Raw genomic sequence first — 19,885 nt, 5'->3', positions numbered from 1 at the left:
CCGGGTCTCCTGTTCTGCGAGAGAGACACAGAATCAAATCCATAAATGACTTGCCCTGTTCAGTCTGGCTTGAGAAAATATGAAAGATCTTGGGAAGGCCCAGAATCTGCCCCATCTTAGTGGGGGATTGCTGTTCGGATTCTAATTCCCGGCACATTAAAAAATCCTGTTCTCCCACTCACTTTCTAGAGTGGGGGTGCACCGAACGCTATTCTTCCTTTAGTTGGTAGTTTGTGCCCACCCAAGGACGCCAGCTGTAAAAAACTAAAGCACGCCAAGGGGCGTGTGCACTCTTGGGCTCTCCGGGCGGCTCTGTCTCATCTCCCGAGTTCGGTGCTCTGGAACTGCTGTGTATGGGCTGGATTGGGACGGCCGTTGGCCAAGGACAGGCGAAGGAAGAACGAGGACCAAGCTGGTTGCTGATTAGTTACCTGTTATTCAATCTTCCATCTTTCTCATCTCCCTCACTCCCAGCTCCGTCCTCTCTCTGGATCACTGCAGCCTCTCTGGATTCTCTTGTCTCTCTCTTCCCTCTTTCTCTCTCCCCCTTGCCCCTAGGCTACAAACAGCCAGGTAGAAAAATCATCATAAGAAAGCCCTTTCTGAGGGCAGGGCATTCCAAAGCCCTTCCTGACTCTTAAGGTGTTTTTCTTTTTCCCTTAGTCCAAGCACTCTTGATACTAGTATTAACATCTTAATACTAGTTATTTTTGTATGGACATAGCAAGAGATACATTGAGGCTTGCAAGGCAGCTGTCCTGGCAAAATCTTGCCACACACTCAGACTACAGCATGCAGGCCAGATTAATCATTCCTAACCCTAGCAGGGTCCAAATCTAGTTATCACTATTTGGATCATGACAGCATTTGTCCATGACCAAGCTCTTAACTTATAGTTAAGCATTAGGCACTTTGGCCAGTCCCATCTCGATGCCAGGGTAGCTTGTCTCACTGCTTGCCCTGGGTCCGTCTCATCCCTCGTCAGGACCCTGCTTTTGGGGGTGCTAGGCAGTAAGGGCAGCTGAGGCTTAGATCGAGAGAACAGATGCCCAGGAGGAAAATATCATGTAGAGTCAAATGACTCCCAGGTTACAAAAGCACAGCATTTGCTAAGTCTTCCTGTGTCCATACAAAAAGGACATGGCTCTGAATAAACTATGCAAAGGACTCAAGGAGAAGAGAAAAACCATATTTACAAGTCAGCAGAACACTAAGAAAGAAGTTACAAATAAACACAGAGGAATGGGAGCACTGTGATAGGAGTAACCCAGTAACCTAAACTACCTGAGGCTATGTAATCCTACAGTCCCCCAAGCACCACCAGGAGTAATTTCTTAGTTCAGAGCCAGGAGTTACCCCTGAGCACTGCCAGGAGTGCCCCCCCCCAAAAAAAAAGAAGAAGAAAGAAGAATTTTATCCCTTTAGTCCTTTTCGAACTTTCTACCAGATTCCTACTGTAGCACATGTTCTTCAAACATAAAATATGATTTGAATCAGAGGGAAAAATTCGGTTACATAAATAAATTAAGTTGACTATATAAACATGCATGGTTCCTTTTTTAAGTTTTAAGGACACTATTATGATTAACAACTTGACTTGTAAATTTGGAATATTATTACTGACTTTTGTCTCTTTTATACATATTCAGGTTTTGTAGGTCTGTTTAATCTGCTGCTCTTATGGCCAGGTTTCTTTTTGCTTCATTATACTGGATTTGAGGACTTTGAATTTCCCAATAAAGTGGTATTAATGTGCATTATCATTAATGGCCTTATTGGAACAGTTCTCTCAGAGTTCCTGTGGTTGTGGTATGTACTATTTATTACACTATGATTTATTAGTTACCAGGTTGTGGATTTTTTAAATAAGTTTAACCTTTTTATTCTGCCTTCTGATGATTTTATGTATACTTCCTTTCATTATTTCTGTTTTTAATTCCTGTATACCAGTTTTATAAACTAGTGCCTTGCATATAGAGGGAGCCCAGCAAATATTTGTTAAATTAATAAATATTAGTGATTGAAATTTATAACTGTGTTTTAGAGAGTAGAGTGTTATGCAGATGAAGGGTGTCCTTATCTAGTGGACATTCATACCTTCCCATTGAGATGCATTCATATGGGAGTTCCAAGTGAGAATCCAGAGGGCTTTGCTTATTTAGAGACTAATAAGTGTCTCGTTTTTCGTAGACATTTTTTATTCTTGAGACTTTGCCTATGGAAGAGACAAATATGTAAATCCTAAACTAATGTGAGTTTTTAAAATTTTTATAAAATATAACATCAAATGAACTGGAGCGATAGCACAGTGGGTAGGGCATTTGCCTTGCATGTGGCTGACCTGGGTTCAATTCCTCCGTCGCTCTCGGAGAGCCAGCCCGGCAAGCTACCAAGAGTATGCTGCCACACGGCAGAGCCTGACAAGCTACCGGTGGCATATTCGATATGCCAAAAACAGTAACAAGTCTCGCAATGGAGACTTGACTGGTGCCCGCTCGAGCAAATCTATGAACAATGGGACGACAGTGCTACTGTGCTTTATAACATCAAATATGTTAGTAAGTGATAATAAAATATCCTAAGTAGTTTGAAGATAGGATCATGTATAGAGTTTAAGAAGCCTTTCACAGCTGATACTTAGTTGTTTTTCTGTTTGGCACTTGAATAGGGATAGCTCAGTGGGCTAAGAGACCCAGGTTTGATCCTCTCTACCAGCACTCCCCTAACAAAAAGGAAAAAAGCACAAATTGTACTTTAAAGACTGTGAATTTTATTATATGCCAATTAAGTCTATTAAATTAGTTTTCCTTTGCAAGAAACTTGCAACAGTAAAAGTTTTTTCTTTTATACATTTTTCCTCCTACCCTGATATCTTCTGCAATCACTTCTTTTCACGTAGTACTTAAAATTTTACTTTTTATCATAAATTTATGTACGTACATTTCTTTGCTGATCTAAAAAAAACTTTGTAATCAGAATCCACTGTTCATTGTTCTCTGTTTCAAAGTTGCACATTCTATGTATTCTGTTAACATATGTCATATATCTCTAGTTCTCCTTCATATCATTTCTTTTGTTCTCTCCACTGTTGATTTTGGGCTGATAGTGTTTGGATTGAAATATTGGCCTTCAGCTTTTTCTCCTATGGAGAAGCCTGTGATCTTTCTTGAACATCTCTCGCTCTCCCTCCCTCCCTCCCTCCCTCCCTCCCTCCCTCTCTCCCACCCTCCCACTCTCATATTTGTCTAAATTTATTTTTTTTTTGGCTTTTTGGGTCACACCTGGCAATGCACAGGGGTTACTCCTGGCTCTGCACTCAGGAATTACTCCTGGCGGTGCTCAGGGGACCATATGGGATGCTAGGAATCGAACCCGGGTCGGCCGCATGCAAGGCAGACGCCCTACCCGCTGTGCTATTGCTTCAGCCCCTTGTCTAAATTTTTTAAATGAAATCTTTAAATCATTTTGACTGTATTTTTATATGACTCAATGCAGTGACTTATATGCAGTATATTATTTTGTACTCACTGTATTTTAATACAAGTTTATATTCTCTAGTTTTCTGTTTAAATTAGAAAATTTCAAAGGATGAGTTTCTACATATTCAGAAAGTAGGCTCGAGAAGGGTTTATTTAATAGGATCTTATTACATTGAGACTAATGATGAACATGGATTATGCCACAGACATATCAAAATTCACAGTCTCTATTGAGAGCTTTATATGTAATAAACATAGAGATATGTGGTACAGTTCAACAGAATTTATGTAAGCTTTGGAGGTAATTATTTAAAGAAATAATAGATAACACGGACTGGAGCCATTGCACAGCAGGTAGGGCATTTGCTTGCACTTGGCCGACCTGGGTTCGACTCCTCTGCCCCTCTCGGAGAGCCCGGCAAGCTACCTAGAGTATCCTCCCCATATGGCAGAGCCTGGCAAGCTACCTAGAGTATCCTCCCCATATGGCAGAGCCTGGCAAGCTACCTGTGGCGTATTTGATATGCCAAAAACAGTAACAAGCTTCACGATGGAGACATTACTGGTGCCTGCTTGAGCAAATCGATGAACAACAGGACAGAAAAATGTGCCGGTCTCTAATTTTTACCCAAATTTTTTACTGTTTTTAACATGTAAATGGCAGTTTTATGTGGATACTGTTTTGTTGAGAAATATGGTGCTTTTCACCTCTACAAATGATTTTCTTATAAATCTTTACTTATACACACTTAAAGTCTTTATATATCACAACTTAAATTTGATTTTTTTTTCAAAAAAAAAAAACGCTTGTTTTGTGTTGCTGTGGAGCTGACACATGGTAATGCTGCGGGCCACCCGAGTCACTTTCAGCTTTGCTCAGGAGCCATGTGATGCTGGGGATCCAATCCCGGGCTTTGTAGATGCATGACACGTGCTCCGTTACTTACACTGCACCCTGGGTCCTCTGGGTAGTATTTAAATATATTGTATTTCAGACCGTTGTATAATCTAATGAAAAGAGCATAATGTGTCCTAACATAATGTCTCCTTACTAAAAGAATATTTAAAGTTTTCAGTCTTTCGCCTTGGAAAGATCATAAAATTAAATATACATCCATATATGTCTTTACATATATAATATATATATATACATACATACACACATTTGTAGGATAACTCAGTCACAAAGATTTTAAATTTTATTAGAAAATGACAGATGGAATACATTTTGTATTCGCAATTATATTGTGAGCATTTATTGTTGAATAGTTAAATTGGACACTCGAGTCATATCTTCTATTCTAAGGTCCTTGTAGCCTTATCTCAGATGAATTTTTTAGATTTTACTATTTTTAATATGCTTATACACTTAAGCATTTAAGAGTGTTATTCAATTTCTTTATTTGTGTGGGGGTTGAGGGGAGGTTGGATTTTGGGGCCACACCCGGCACTATTCAGTGGTTACTCCTGGCTCTGCACTAAGGAATTACTCCTGACAGTGCTTAGGGGCCATATAGGAAGCGGGGGACCTAATCCGGATCAGCCTACCCTCTGTACTATCACTCCCGCCCCACATTTAAGAGTATGTATGGTAACAGCTCAGTAAATTAACCAGTAACAAACTAATGCATCATTTTTCTTAAAAACTCCGTACTGTGATATACTGTGTGCAGTTTAATATTTTGGGGGTTTGGAACACAGCTAGAAGAACTCTAGAGCTTCCCCCAGCTCAGCTCAGGAAGTCATTCCTGGCGGTGCTCAGGGTCCTTGCTGTGCCATGCGAAGTGTGCGTTCAGCCCGTTGAGCTGTCACTCTGGCCCTGTATTAATGTCTTCCCCCACATTCATGATGCCAAGAATCAAACTCAGGACCTTATACAAGTATGGTGTGAGCTCTGCCACTGAGCCACATCCTGATTTTTAATAAAGGTGTTTCCTTTATTATCACAGAATTATTTAAAACTGTCAACAGTTTTATAAAATATATTAATGAGATATAAGCTGTGCATCCAAAGTTGAATGTTATCTGTTTAAGATATTAAAAGCTAAAATTTTGCACCTTTATATTAGATTTACTGATACTTGGAGATAAACTTTAAGAATCACATAAAAATTTTATTGTGTCTTAATTTATCTAAAGCTTTTGTTTTTGCTCCTGATCTCCCTCCTGTATCATAGGATAGTCTTTGATAAATGTCTTTTTTTGGTACCCCTTTTTTATTAAGGTGGAAATATGTATCTACTTTTGTTTTCTGTATAGGGGTTGCTTTCTTACCTCATCGTTGATAGGCACACTTGCACTGAGCCTCACGATACCTCTCTCCATAATAGCCGATATCTGTATGCAAAAGGTAAGACGAACTATTTCATACTTTAGGAATATTATTGGATCAAAACTAGTAAAAGTTAGAGGAGTAAGGGATATATTTTAACATATAGTATATGTTTTGATATCTAAAATGCATTCCACAGATTCTTTTATACTATGGTAATGCTAATCTAAATTGGTATATCACAGGAGTAAAATTGTTTTCTAATGAATGTTAATTTTTTTCTGGACTCAGGAGGGCCCGTGTTCTTTCTTTTGTGAAGCTCTAGTCTGGTTTCTTGTAACATATTTGCAGTGGTAACATTGCAGAAAAGGAAATATGGGTGTGCTTCCAACCAGCCTGTAAGGAGGAATCTCAGTACTCTTAGAGATGTGCCATTGACTGATTCTCAGAGATTTACTCTAGCCGTTTATCATCTGGTTTAATATTTGTAAATTTTAAATTCCCAAGTATTACGTAACCAAAACAGAATGGTATTTGTGGAGATACGTAGTTTAGTGTAATTTGAGAGGAAAATTCTTGAAAGCACAAAGAAAGTGCAGTACCATATAGATATTTTAATCAGATTCTTAAGCTGTCTAGGAAGTTTTCAAGATAAAAGCACAGTATTGTCAGTAATAGTTTTCATCTTTATAAAGCAATTCAGTGCTTTTAAACTCTTTTGTGTTTCGGTATTTTTTTGTCAGGGCTAAAAGGGAGATTTTCTTCATTGACAGTTGTCTTATATGTCATGCATTTTCAAAGAGTGATCAAATATCCGTAACATTAAAGTTACAACAATAAATTATCTTGTAGACTTAAATAGTATACTGATGCTTCAAACATCTCAGGATCATAATCTTACATATAGCCACAATAGTTCTAGTGCAACTGGGGAAGTGCTGCCAATTAGGGGATTGTGATATACTGCCTTTAAATTAATAAAGGTAGAATGGCAAAATTAATTTATTTTGCCATTCTGATAGAAAACATCAGCCCTTGCAGGTTTGGAAAATAAAAATTGAAGGTCACTATTGGGAAAAATATTTAAAGAATTCTTAGAAGGAAACTAATTTCATTAAATATTTACTTGAAATCTTAAGATAAAGACAAAACATAGGAAAATAGAAAATGTCTGTAAATATAATTACAGAAGCAACCATCTTCTTGATTGACTTCAAATCTAGAACTAGGCACCAGTTACATGAGTAAGCTGGACCTTTGGTGGGAATTGAATCTAGGGAGATAACTCAGAAGAAAGAACAGCAGGGTGCTCCAGAGAGGTAATAGAAACATGATAGGAAAATTTTATTTGGATTTTTAATTCTAAAAATGGACTCTCTCCCCCGCCCCTAGATATATTATGTATATGTATGTATGTATGTATGTATACACATACATATGTATATATATACACACATACATTCATATACATATATAAACAACATTAAAATGCACTGTATATAGTTTCCAAGTGTATAGTGTATTCTTAAACATTGTTTATTGTGCTTGAAGTAAATTGATTATTCAAGTCTATTGTAATTGATGTTTTGTGTAAGACGATCAGCATCTTGATTGTATTTAGATTTATATTTAAATGTATTTAGGAATTATTCATATTTTTCCTTAGGTAGGCAATTTTCTTTCTCAGTAAATGTTTTATTTTATTTATTTTTGAGGTGCTGGGGATCAAACCCAGTGCCTCACACATGCAAGGCAAGTGCATCCCCAATCCAAATGTTTGTAATTATTTTAAAGTTTCTTTATAGCTTATTAAAAACTATATTAGAAGTTTTTCATTATGTGGCAATAGAGATAACTGTATTGTAAAAAGTGAACTTTCCTTTAAAATCCATCTAAGATTTACTTATCTTTATTAAGTTGGTTTTTATTCAGTTACAAAATAGGTCTTTTAGTTAATATACATGAATTTATTCTGTCAACCATGGCTACATTTTAAGTTCTCATTAGTTGTAAATTTTCCATACATTTTCTGGCCTTGGCTCACTTAAGTGCTTTGTTGATTTTCTAGATTATTAAGTATCCGACAGATATTCCAAGAATATGTTATACCAACACTTTGATAAGTGAAGACTTTTCGGTTTGTCTTCCTGAGTTTTCTTTACAGAATGTTCTAGACTGACTCACCTTTTGTGGGTGTACCATATTAACAGGATGTGAATGTGAAAAGTTGACAGTGATTATTCTATATGAGACATTGTGATGAGTCCCTCATTTGGGGGAAAATTACTGACACAAAATTTCTTTAATGTGACTAAAAGTGCTGTGAAATGGAATAGTGTATATTTTCCACTAGAGGGAGCATTGTTTGGATTCTAAATTTCTAAATGGTTTTTTTTTTTTTAAGGTTTAAAGCAGACAGAACCTTTTCTTCCCTATTTTAAAACCAGGAGTTACTATTTTCATAATTTTGAGGGAAAATTACCAGTATGTTGCAGCTAAGTCCAATTACAGTTAATTGTGCAGGTTTCTCTGACACTTATCTTTTAAGTTGAATGTAGATAATAAAAATCAAACGTTAGCTAGTAAAAGGGGAGGATGATTTGGAAGGTGGTTAGCATCTCATTTTAGTCTTCCTGACAACCCGATAAAATGATGCAGAGGAGGGTCGGACCTTAATGTCTGAGGACTCTTTACTGCTAAAGTACATTTTTGCTGCTTACCATTTCTCCTACTCATATTTCCTACTTAAAATATTTTGTCTTTATTTTACTTAGTCACGATTTCCTTTGTAATTTTTATTAATAGATAATTAAGCTAGTTTTGATTATCAGGATTAGAAGTTCTTACAGATTATTAATGTAAGGTTTGCAAAAACTGCATTGAAGAGCTTGTAGCGCTATACTGAGAATGATAATATATCACCGCTACAGAATAAGATACTCTTGAAAAATCTGGGGGTTTGTTTTAGTCTTGGTGCCAAGGCTCAAATTCATGTCTCATGCATGCCAGGCATGTGCTTTACCAATAAGCCACATCCCTGGCCTTAAATATTTTGTATTGTTGTTATTTAAGATGACTTACAAAACTAGAGGGGAGAAGAATCAACTTGAAAATATACAAAATCGGTAGAGAAAAAATGGGTGATATGATGTGGAAAATAAAAGTTTAAAGTTTCATAATTCTGCTCTAGAATGTATTTTGCCTAATAAATAAAGAGCATTTATTTGCTCCCTTCCCTTGGCTCTCTTATAGGCTATTTTCCAAGAAAAAAATAAGTTTGTTGGTAATTTAATTGAGTGTAATTTTACATTGATGCTCTAATCCTCATATTTAAGCATAATTAATATTTCATCATTGCCAAATATTATTTTCTTGATATTTTAAATAAGTAATCAGAGTTGTCATAAATGAAAAATTTGTATTAGCAGGGAAATTTGTGTTACTGTTAACTATGGGTTCTTTTTCTGTCTTATTTGTAGGTGCAGTTCTCATGGCTATTTTTTGCAGGAGCTATCCCTGTATTTTTTTCATTTTTTATTGTAACTCTTCTCTGCCATTACAATAATTGGGATCCTGTAATGGTGGGGATCAGACGAATTTTTGCCTTTGTATGCAGGAAACATCGAATTCAGAGGTAAGTGTAATTCCCATAAATTTTTTTTATGCTAAAATAATATTATCTGGGAATCTTACTGGCAGAGTTGTTTTCATGTGTATGTGTGTTTTTTAATTTTTAGAGATTACTATGCTAGAAAAAATAGTTTGTTGAGTTCCTTTGAGTGATAATATAGTTTCATTTATGTCTAGCTTAAAATGAAAAGCAGGGGTCAGAACGATAGTACAACAAATAGGGTGCTTGTCTTGCATGTGTCTGACCCAGGTTTGATCCCTGTCACCCAATATAGTCCCCTAAGCTCACCAGGAATGAACCATGATCATAGAGCCAGGCATAAGCCCCTGAACACTACCGGCTGTGCCCCAAAACAAAGTAAGTGTTTTGGTTCACAGGTGAAATCAGAGTGCTTAACTATTTTGTTATAAAACTATTTTGTTTAGGGGCTGGAGCAATAGTACAGCGGGTAGGGTGTTTGTCTTGCACGCGGCCGACCCGGGTTTGATTCCCAACAACCCATATGGTCCTCTGAGCACCGCCAGGGGTGATTCCTGAGTGCAGAGCCAGGAGTAACCCCTGTGCATTGCCAGGTGTGACCCAAAAAGCAAAAAACAAAAACAAACAAAAAAAACTATTTTGTTTAAAAGTAGAAAATTTACTGCTTTAAACAAAATTAGTAATAGAGTATGTTAACTTGCCTCCAGGGACTGGAATAATAGTGCACAACAGGTAGGCACTTGTCTTGCACATGGCTGACCCAGCTTCCTGGTTGGTCCCCTGAGCCCTCCGGGTGTGATTCCTGAGTACAGAGTCAGGAGTAACCCCTGAGCATCGCTGAGTATGGCCTCCAAGCCAAAACAGACATATGGGAAAAAAACATTGCTTCCAGTCTTTTCCATTTTCATTTTAGGAGAGAAAGCTTTCCACATGTTTAAAGCACACTTAAGATGAGAGATTGAAAAAACTTGCCCTAGTGTTATTTCTGACCAGGCAGCTTTAGCCTACTAGTAGAACAGGTCAATTTAAGGTGTTGTTTAATTCTGAAGCTTTCTTGAACTCTTTCTTTAAGGGCTCCAGAAGATAGTGAGCAGTGCGAGAGTCTCATCCCGATGCACGGTGTTTCTCAGGAGGATGGAGCTAGTTAGCTGCCGCCGTCTGTAGCTCAGGTTTGTATGTTCTTTTGCATTAGTGTTCAATAAACTTGCGATTATAATCCTCAAATGCAGAATTGATTTTTCATACTAATTTTTTGAGAGTGAACATATATCTAAGAGGCATATGAGTCCAACTCTAGATTCAAACTGCTTGGGTTGCCATTTCAGCTTCTCCATGTATGACCCTCTGTCAAGTCCTTAACCTTTCTCTGACTTAAGTTTTCTTATATCTGTAACATGGTTACAAAAGATATTCTCTCATAAGTTTGTTGAAATATTAAATATTTGGCAACTTTAAAATACATGTCCATACACTTAATTTGAGTTCACTAAGTGATACCAAGTTCTACCTTTTACCGTATTGAGGGTCATCATTCTACTTAATGTTATAGTTTGGAAGTTATTTTTTTCTTATAAGTATAAAGTTTAAAATGCTGCAATACTTTGAAGCATATCCAGTCTTTTCTCTATGCACATGTGTGTATTTTTCATAATTGGCACAGTGCAGGCACTAAATCTGTGATTTTTTTTTTCACTTAATTGTGTTTAAGGAACCTTTAAAGAATTGTGTGAAATTTTATGTTTTGTTTATTATGTGGGCTGGAGCGATAGCACAGCGTATAGGGCTTGCACACAGCTGACCTGGGTTTGATTCCTCCTCCCTCTTGGAGAGCCCAGCAAGTCACTAAGAATATCTTGCCCGCACAGCAGAGCCTGGCAAACTACCTGTGGCATATTCAATATGTCAAAAACAGTAACAACAAGTCTCACAATGGAGACGTTACTGGTGTCTGCTCGAGCAAATCGATGAGCAACGGGATGACAGTTTATTATGTGACAGATACATGATACTTTATATTTCACTGAATAAATGCTTGAAATAAATCTAGTATATATCTTTGGCAGGTGTAGAAGTGCTTATGTGTTTTATAATTAGATTATTATAGATTACTGAAATTTTAGGGATTCAAATTCATTTCTTCTGTGATAACTGTTTAATTTACATTAAATCATTTCCTTATTATAATTAGGCCTCACATAGAATATTGGACAACTTCCATAAAATCTTTGGATTCACATTGTCTTTTTTTGTTTTATTTATTTTTTGGACCCCCCCTGGCTGTGCTCATGGTCTTACTCCTGGCTCTGCACTCAGGGATCATTCCTGGTGTTGTTTAGGGGACCCTTTGGGGTGCCCGGTATTGAACCTGGGAAGCCAACATGCATGCTAATCAGTCCCCTTACGCACTGTACTATTTCTCTGGCCCCACCATTCACATTGTCTTAGAAGTTAAAAGTTACTTTGCCTTCAAATTCAGTTTACCTGTCACCTAAGACTAAGTATTTTGGTTTTCATTTTGGTTTGCTTTGCTCAGTTTTTATTCTAGTCTTTTCTAATTGCGACGGTTATCATCGACAAAGTTCTGTAAGACTTGCTGGGCCAAACAGCAAACCCCTGCCCTGGTTGACCTCTCCTGCTTTCATTCTTTTCCTTATGAAGAATCACTCTTAAACTCTTTAGTCACGGCTTGAGCAATAGTACAGTGGGTAAAACCCTTATTTTGTATCCATCCCACCCGAGTTATGTCGGCTACATCCCATATGGTCCCCTGAACTCACCAGGCATGATCTCTGGGCATAGAACTAGGAGTGAGCCCTGGGCACCAGCAGGTATGATGCCTCTCCATCCCTGAAAGAAAGAACACTTCAGTCAGATCTTTTGTTTCCTTTTTTCTTTACTCTTTTCAGTACCTCTAAGTATCAGTCTTATACTTTTCTTTCTTGATTTCTTAGAGTAAGAATCTTCAGTTGATTTTCCTCATTTGATTGTTGAGGAAAAATTACTTTCAGGTTTTTCTCTTTTCTGTTCCCACTCATTACCTGCCTTCTAACCCTGTATAGTTTCCACCTCCTCTTCATCTCAGGAGAGTTATTGCAAGATTTTGGATTGATCCAAGTTTGCATTGTTATGACTTTATTACATTGTAGAAATGTTATTTTTACCTGAGTTATTAGGATTTATGCCTGACATTTTCCCAGTGTGAAATATTTTTCCTAACCATGTTAGAGAATAATCCCAGAGCTTTTAGGTTAAGAGATTCTTGACCAGCTGAAAAGTTGGGAGCTTTTGAATGTCTTAGTTGCATTTTCTATAAATTGTGTACCATTTTCCTGTTTTGATTTGTTTATTTACCTCTCCTTACAGAGCTGTCTGGTGGTATTTATTCATTACTAAGAGTAATGAATAAACTGCTATTTTTTTTTCTGTTTACTTTGTGTGATTCATTTCTTTAAAAGAAAATCCCTTTACTGTTTTTACTGAGGTTGGGGGACAGAGTAATACTAAATATATTAGTTTGCCACCTTTCAGTTTCCAGAAAGACACATTGTAATCTGTAAAGTGTTTAAAGTGGCAGTTTGTGCAGTTCTTTACTAGTGCATATTCTTTACTCACACTCATACCCACTCCTATTTAACTCTGAGTTTGGGAAATGAGAACTGTATGAAGGGGGGTGGGAAATGGTCAATGTAGTAATGAAGATCGTGAAGAGGAAGGATTGCAGTAGAGTGAAAATGGAATAGATAGAGCAAGAGTCCTTAACTCATTGAAAATAATGGTAAAACAGACCATGAATAAACTTACTAAGCCATCTACAGTGATATTATTATAACACTCACTTTCATGTATTCTTAGACCCACCTCAGATTCAAGTATACGGTTATTACTTTATATTTGTTTCAATGCTATGATAATTTGCTTTTTAAAATATAAATTATAGAAAATGAGAGCTACGACAATTGCAATGTAACCGTGGTTTTTGTTTGTTTGTTTGTTTTAGAGAATGGAACATTATAAAGCGAAGAGACAATCTCTGGCAAGATTTTTAGAAAAATGTTTCAGTGCCTAGTCTGAAAATAACAGTTTCAGTTCTTTGGAACTCTAAAAGTATATTTTCCGTGTATCTGTTTTCTTCATTTTCAAAATGAAGAACTTTGTTATGTAGCTGTATATATATATATCACTACAGTTATAAGAAGTTCCTGTCCACAGGACCAACCTGCCTTACACATCTCAAGAAATTCAACTGGTAAAATAATTTGAGTTAATCAAGGAATAAAATCCTAATGTCTGGTGACTTTATCTTGCACATATATTTGTTAAATTCTCGATTATATTATGAAAATATTTTCCAGAAATCATTTAAGTAAATAGATCCATGTTTCTTACAGGCAAAATGCTAAATAATATGCCTATAATAGGTGCAGATTATATTTTGAGTTTTGTAGAATATTGAAAATTAATGCAAAAAAATTTAATTTATATCAAGTATGTTCATGCAAAACTTTAGTGAAATTTTTAAAAGAATCAATATTTGAGAAAAAGATTGGTTCACTTGTACTACATTTATTGTATTATCCCTTCATAGCATTAGGTGCCTTGTATTTTAAATCTGTGACAAACCATTTTTAAAGGGGAAGTATTATAAAGTGAGAAATTATGTATTTCTAAGGCTGTATTACTGTAAATTTAATTGATAAAAAGCTCTGTTTTCTTTAGAGTTTTAAATAAATATTCTCTCTTCAATTAAGAAATTTTCATAATGGAATGATTTTAATTGAAGTCATAAATGGATCATTAAAATAAAATGTTTATATGTATATATTTGTGTATTAGAAATCTATCAATTGATTTCTGGCTTTTTTCTTCATGTGTGTGTGCCAAATTACTCTAGAACCAAAATGTTTCTTTAAATAATTTCATTTCTCCAAATGTTTAATGACCAAACATAGTACTAAAGAAGGAAGGAAAGATTGCTCTTAAAACTTAAAGTTGAAATTTTCCCCTACCAAACTTCAATATAAAATACTCCTAATTGCAACTCCTAGGCTTAAGTCCTACATATATTTACTGTACACTTGCCCCTGAACTGTCATTGAAATCATTCTGTGAATGAATGTCTCAGGATTCACCCAGATATTGATTAATTGGACTTCTTTTTTTTTTTTCAAGATATCAAACTATTTCATTTTTCTTCAAAACTTAACAAATTTTATTTTCCAGCTTTTCCTGCTTTCTAGCTTCAGTTTGTCATGTTCTTGTTCTAAAATTTCTTTGGTATTTCTATGGTCTAAAATGAAGTCTGACCATGATTATCAAGTTAAAAACCAGTTAAAAAATTCACTGATGCCACATTAATTCTTGTTTAGCTAAAGAAAAATAATATCGATTTTGTTGCTTGATGCAAGGAAAAGACATGTGAACAATGTGGGCTTCTGAGGAATTTTCTCTTTAAAAGAACTTAATGAAGTGACATTTAATTTACTTATGAAGACTAATTTTGGTTGAATGCTACCACTTAGCTATCTCTGCTTTGTTTGTGCTGTTTCACAATTCACCAGTACCTTTAATAGTTTATAAGGTTATCTAAAAATAATAGAAGTGAAATTCATCTTTATTTAAAATAATTTTAAATTATTTTGTAAGTTTTGGTAGGTAGGAGGGCAAACTTAAGAATTTATGTGCTTTTTTTTTTCTTATATCCTGTTTCCACTGACTTACATATGGTGTCCTTTGGTACTCTGGAAGAAGTAAACCGTAGACATACTGTATAGTTCTTGAGCAGGACACCTTCCACTACGGCTGTTCTTTCTTGAAGAACTGCCGCTTAGAAAGAAGCATTATTAGAGGCCTGGAGCAGTAGCACAATGGGTAGGGCGTTTGCCTTGGACGCGGCCGACCCAGGTTCGATTCCCAGCACCCCATATGGTCCCCTGAGCACCGCCAGGGGTGATTCCTGAGTGCAGAGCCAGGAGTAACCCCTGTGCATCACTGGGTGTGACCCAAAAAGCAAAAAAAAAAAGAAAGAAGCATTATTAAACTGACTGAAAATTTTGAGTTACTGCTCCTTTATTTTCCACACAGTATCTTTTCTCTCAGGCTTTACTTATCTCACTGATACTCAAGAGAAGAATTGAGGACTTCCTTTTTGCACTCTCGTAATGAAGAATTCATATTCTCAGGAAATAAAGTTGTGGTGGATTACTTGCACTTTGTGACAACCCAGAAATACAAACATTGATACCCAAGGATCACAGCAACCATGTTACAGGGCTAGCGCAGTGTTGGACAGAAGTTACCTTCAAGGATCTGCTTTCGCCTTTTCTTTTGGAACAGTGTTGGCCTGTGATTATGTTTCTCTGAATCTGAAAATGTAAGTAGGGCTTTCTAGTAGCTTGTTTTCAGTCTTCTACTTTTCTTCCCATAAGTAATTTAAGTCCCACATTGACTAATATCCTTTATTATGACCTTGATTGAAGGAAGTCTATTTTTTTTCTCAGAAACTTTCTCTTAGATGCTATTAAAATAGAACTGAAAAATGAGGCAGCCTTAAAAGTGCTTAGATGAATGCTATTTCGAGCTTAGAAAAGCCATAAGTATATATAAAGCACCTATATTTATATAAATTTTGATTTTTAAAATATGATACAATGGCCTACATCAACATGACATAATTCCTTACATTAAACTGGTTTTCCCCTTGGCAACTAATGAATTAAGTTCAATACTTCTGTAGAAGTGAGCTTACAATGTTAAATGTGAATGTTCTCAAATATATATAAATAGCCTTGTTTCAGGAAGAATGCTAATGCCTGCTTTAAAATCAGTCATGCAGAACAGAACCAATTTGGGGTTGCAAGGTATGACTCCTTCTGGAAACCAATATAGCACTAGGTGAGGTCTGTATAGCATTAACCCTGTATGCTGATTATCTTTTATTCTTTAAAGAGGAATGAAATTAAAATTAGAAAACATTTTCCCAGAGCCAGATTAGTAAATAAATGAAATTTTTTTTCACTTAAAATTAAATATTTTTGTTGTTATAATTCTGCTTCATTTCTCTGTCCTTTTGAACTATATAACTGAACCACAATTTAGGAAGATATCACAGAATTGAGATAAATATTATTTGTTACACCTTCATATTTAACATATAGTTAAAATTTGATGATTATTCTGGCTCTTTTGCAGTTTTCAAGTTTATGGATTTTGAAGTTTGTTTCTATTTAGTGTATCATGGCAAAGTTTTACTTAATTTTTTTGACTTTTAAAAATTTTTAATTATTGAGGCGACATTAATGGTTATGTATAAGCATTTATAAGAGTATATGTATTTTTATATTTTAGGGATACCATGCTTAACATCAGAGTGATGTTATTATATTATATTTCCCCTGAAGACCCAGCCATAGCTCATAGAACAATTCCCTTCCACTCTCAGGCAGACCTCCACTGCTCTCAGGACCTTGGTTCTGTTTTCAGAATCTTGAGTATCTGTTTTCACTGGAGGTTTCTATTCTCTTACTTTGTTTTTTTGTACCCACGTGTAATTGAGATCATCCAGTCTTGCCTTTCTCCTGATTTGCTTAGCAGGACACTCACTATTTCCATTTACATTTTAGTAAAAAGAAAAGGCTCTGTTTTCTTATAGCTGCGGAGTATTCCATTGTGTATATATATCATGTTTTAACTCATTTGTTGTGGGGTACATGGGCTGTTTCCAGATCTTGGCTATTGTAAGTAGTGCTGCAGTGAATATAAGTAGGGGTATGTGTGTGTGTGTGTGTGTGTGTGTGTGTGTGTGTGTGTGTGTGTGTGTGTGTGTGTGTGTGTGTGTGTGTGTGTTAGGTATATTTGCCAAAATACCAGTGTGAGTGATTGGAGAGTTAGTACAGGGTTAAGGTGCTTGCCTTATGCACAGTCAAGCCTGGTTCAATGCCTGGCATTTCATATGATCCTCTGAACACTTCCAGCCTTCACCGTTGAGCATTGAGCCAGAAGTACACCCTGAACTCTGCCAGGTGTGGCCCCCAACAAACAAGCAAAAAGTTAAGGTGAAAAAATTTCCAATAGAGCATATTGAATTTTTGGTAATATGCAAGTGAGTTATTTTTAAATTGGAGGTCTGAGGTAAAGAAACACTCAGATGAAGATTAAGTTATGTAGTTTTTAAAATAGTAAAAGTAAAGCTTTCATATTCTAATATAAAAGTTTTAAAGCTTCCAAATTGAAACTTTTTAACAAGGCACTTGATGAAATTTTTAGGTTTTAATTTAATTTTACATATGATTTCTTTCTTAAGACCTTTTATTAACTATGACTGAGATCTTGCATGCTAAGCATTCAGAATTTCTCTACTTGGTTTTTCAAATATCCGTTTTAATTATGGCAAGTAATAATAAAGTTATTCATGCGGGAAAATTCATTAATGTTAGCATGTCCTTGCAAGGCATGCAGAAGATTTCTGTTCTCCAAGAGTCGTTGACATGAGGTGAAAACAATTCTTCAGAATCTTACTACCAGTATTTGCTTATTTAGAACAGCTTTCACATTCTTGACCTAATGTGAAAATCTAGTGTTGGGCCATGAAACGTTCAAAGCAAAATTTTGTTGAAGTATTTTTCATTTCTGCTTTAAAGTATAAGACACCAAGTTACTGTGACCTTTTTATATAGTGTAAAATTGTCTCTTTTTTTTTTTAAATATAAATGCTTGTAATGTCAGATAGTATGTTAGAGCAGGGACTTCTAAACTTGATCATACATTAGTATTACATGGAAGACTTTATTAAACGACAAATTGTTGAGGGCACTTCAGTTTCTGATTGAGTAGGGAGAGGAGAGATGGGTTTGCATTTCTAACATGTTTCCAGGTAATGCCCTGCTGCTAATCTCAGGAACGCACTTTATGAATCATTACCCTGAACTGAAACCACTAACTTTGACATTAAACTTCCCCTTACCCCACTGGAAATTTTTATTTGGGGTGTGTTTTTAATATAGATGAGTCTACCATGGGGGTTCTCAGAGGCTATTCCCCCAGCTCTCTGCTAAGGGGTCACTTCCAGAGGTCCCTTATGTGTTTGGGGCTAGAGAAGAGGAGTGGGTACAGACCAGGTGTTGGGGGGCCTTTGCCTCTAGCATGCAGCCGTGTGCCTAGCCTGTTGAGCTATCTATCTTGCCTTTTATTTTTATTTTTAATTAATTTATTTTATTGAATCACCATGTGGAAAGTTACAAAGCTTTCAGGTTTAAGTCTTAGTTACACAATGCTCGAACACCTTCACCAGTGCACATATTCCACCACCAAAAACCTCAATATACCTCCCACCCACCCCCCGCGTAGCTGATAAATTTCACTTCACTTTCTCTTTACCTTGATTACATTCCATATTCCAACACAAAACTCGTTATTGTTGTTGGAGTTTCCCTCCCAAAAACAGCCCTGCTGACAAGGAAGCATTTGATAGTTTTCCATTGCTGAGAATGAAGAGATATGAAGGTTTGGGAGTTCTAGATTTTAGTATTTTAGTAACTAAGTCAAGGGAGATTTCTGTTAGAAATTGCATCATTTCCCTTCCTGGGGCAGCATGAGGCTATGGCTTAGTTCACAGCTTAGAGACATTGCTACAAGCAGCTGCTGGTACCAAAAGTAGTCTAGCTGGACTCATGGTCAATCAGCAGCAGAGCGGCCACACAAACGTGTGACCACCCGGGTTGCATCTCAGCGGAGAGCCTATCTCGCCTTTTAGCTATAAAATGGAAGCCAGAGCTGGAGCGGGAATTTAGTGGTTTAAGCACAGATCTTCCGTGCAGCTGACCCCAGTTCAATCCTGGGTACTACATGGTCCACCAAGCATTGCCAGATGTGGCTTGGAGACCCCAAGCACCACTGGTGTGATGGGGTAATCCACAGACCATAGCACCTGAACAGCATCACACTCTCAGGCTCTTATGTTGAACTGCTGGCGGGAAACTGAGTCAGTGAAGCCCTGAGCATTGCTTGTGAGCCTCACCCCCCTATTAATGAATTAAGTGGGGGTTAATGCCACCCCAGAAAAAAACTGAGGAAAGATCCTGAAGGTGGCAGTTGTTGGGCTTTTGATACATGCTGGTTTTCTAGATCAGTTTCACTACCACACTGATTGCAAGTGGAAGGCAAGTGACTAAACTCAGTATCTTCTAAGCCTCCTCTCAGCTCGCAAATTCTGTGACACTCCAAGTTCTCTGATTCAGATTATAATGTCTAATGCTGTATTTGCACTTGGTGCTTTACAGAAGAGTAGTAACAGTGATACTGTGTACCAAAGCTTCATATTTGCTTCTAGTGGACTTACTGTCTAGACCCTTATGTTTTTTCAGTCAACCATGGGGGCAGGGATGGACCAATATGATGTCACCATAAGTTGCCCTACTACCCCCATATGGACAAGCCAAATAATCACCTGCACGTGGAATCAGTAATTCCCTCAAAAACAAAAAACTATGAGTGCCTGAACAGCTCCGGACAGAGGGTCCTCACCCAGGC

At 36.6% G+C, this 19,885-nt stretch overlaps 1 protein-coding gene across 2 annotated transcripts in view; it reads left to right on the top strand.

Annotated features, from left to right (window-relative positions):
* SLC35F5 (solute carrier family 35 member F5) overlaps positions 1–14,178 on the top strand; it is a 54,101-nt gene extending 39,923 nt beyond the window's left edge. For both annotated transcript variants that reach the window (XM_055122488.1, XM_055122487.1), the window contains 5 exons: positions 1,650–1,809; positions 5,739–5,829; positions 9,231–9,385; positions 10,434–10,530; positions 13,359–14,178. In XM_055122488.1, the coding sequence (XP_054978463.1) occupies positions 1,650–1,809; positions 5,739–5,829; positions 9,231–9,385; positions 10,434–10,509 (482 nt within the window). In that variant the 3' untranslated portion in view covers positions 10,510–10,530; positions 13,359–14,178. The remainder of the gene's footprint in view (positions 1–1,649; positions 1,810–5,738; positions 5,830–9,230; positions 9,386–10,433; positions 10,531–13,358) is intronic.
* The last annotated feature ends 5,707 nt before the right edge of the window (positions 14,179–19,885 follow it).

This window comes from Sorex araneus, chromosome X (assembly GCF_027595985.1).
Source record: "Sorex araneus isolate mSorAra2 chromosome X, mSorAra2.pri, whole genome shotgun sequence".
NCBI classification, from domain to species: Eukaryota; Metazoa; Chordata; class Mammalia; order Eulipotyphla; family Soricidae; genus Sorex; species Sorex araneus.
This window is presented reverse-complemented; position numbering and strand designations above follow the sequence as displayed.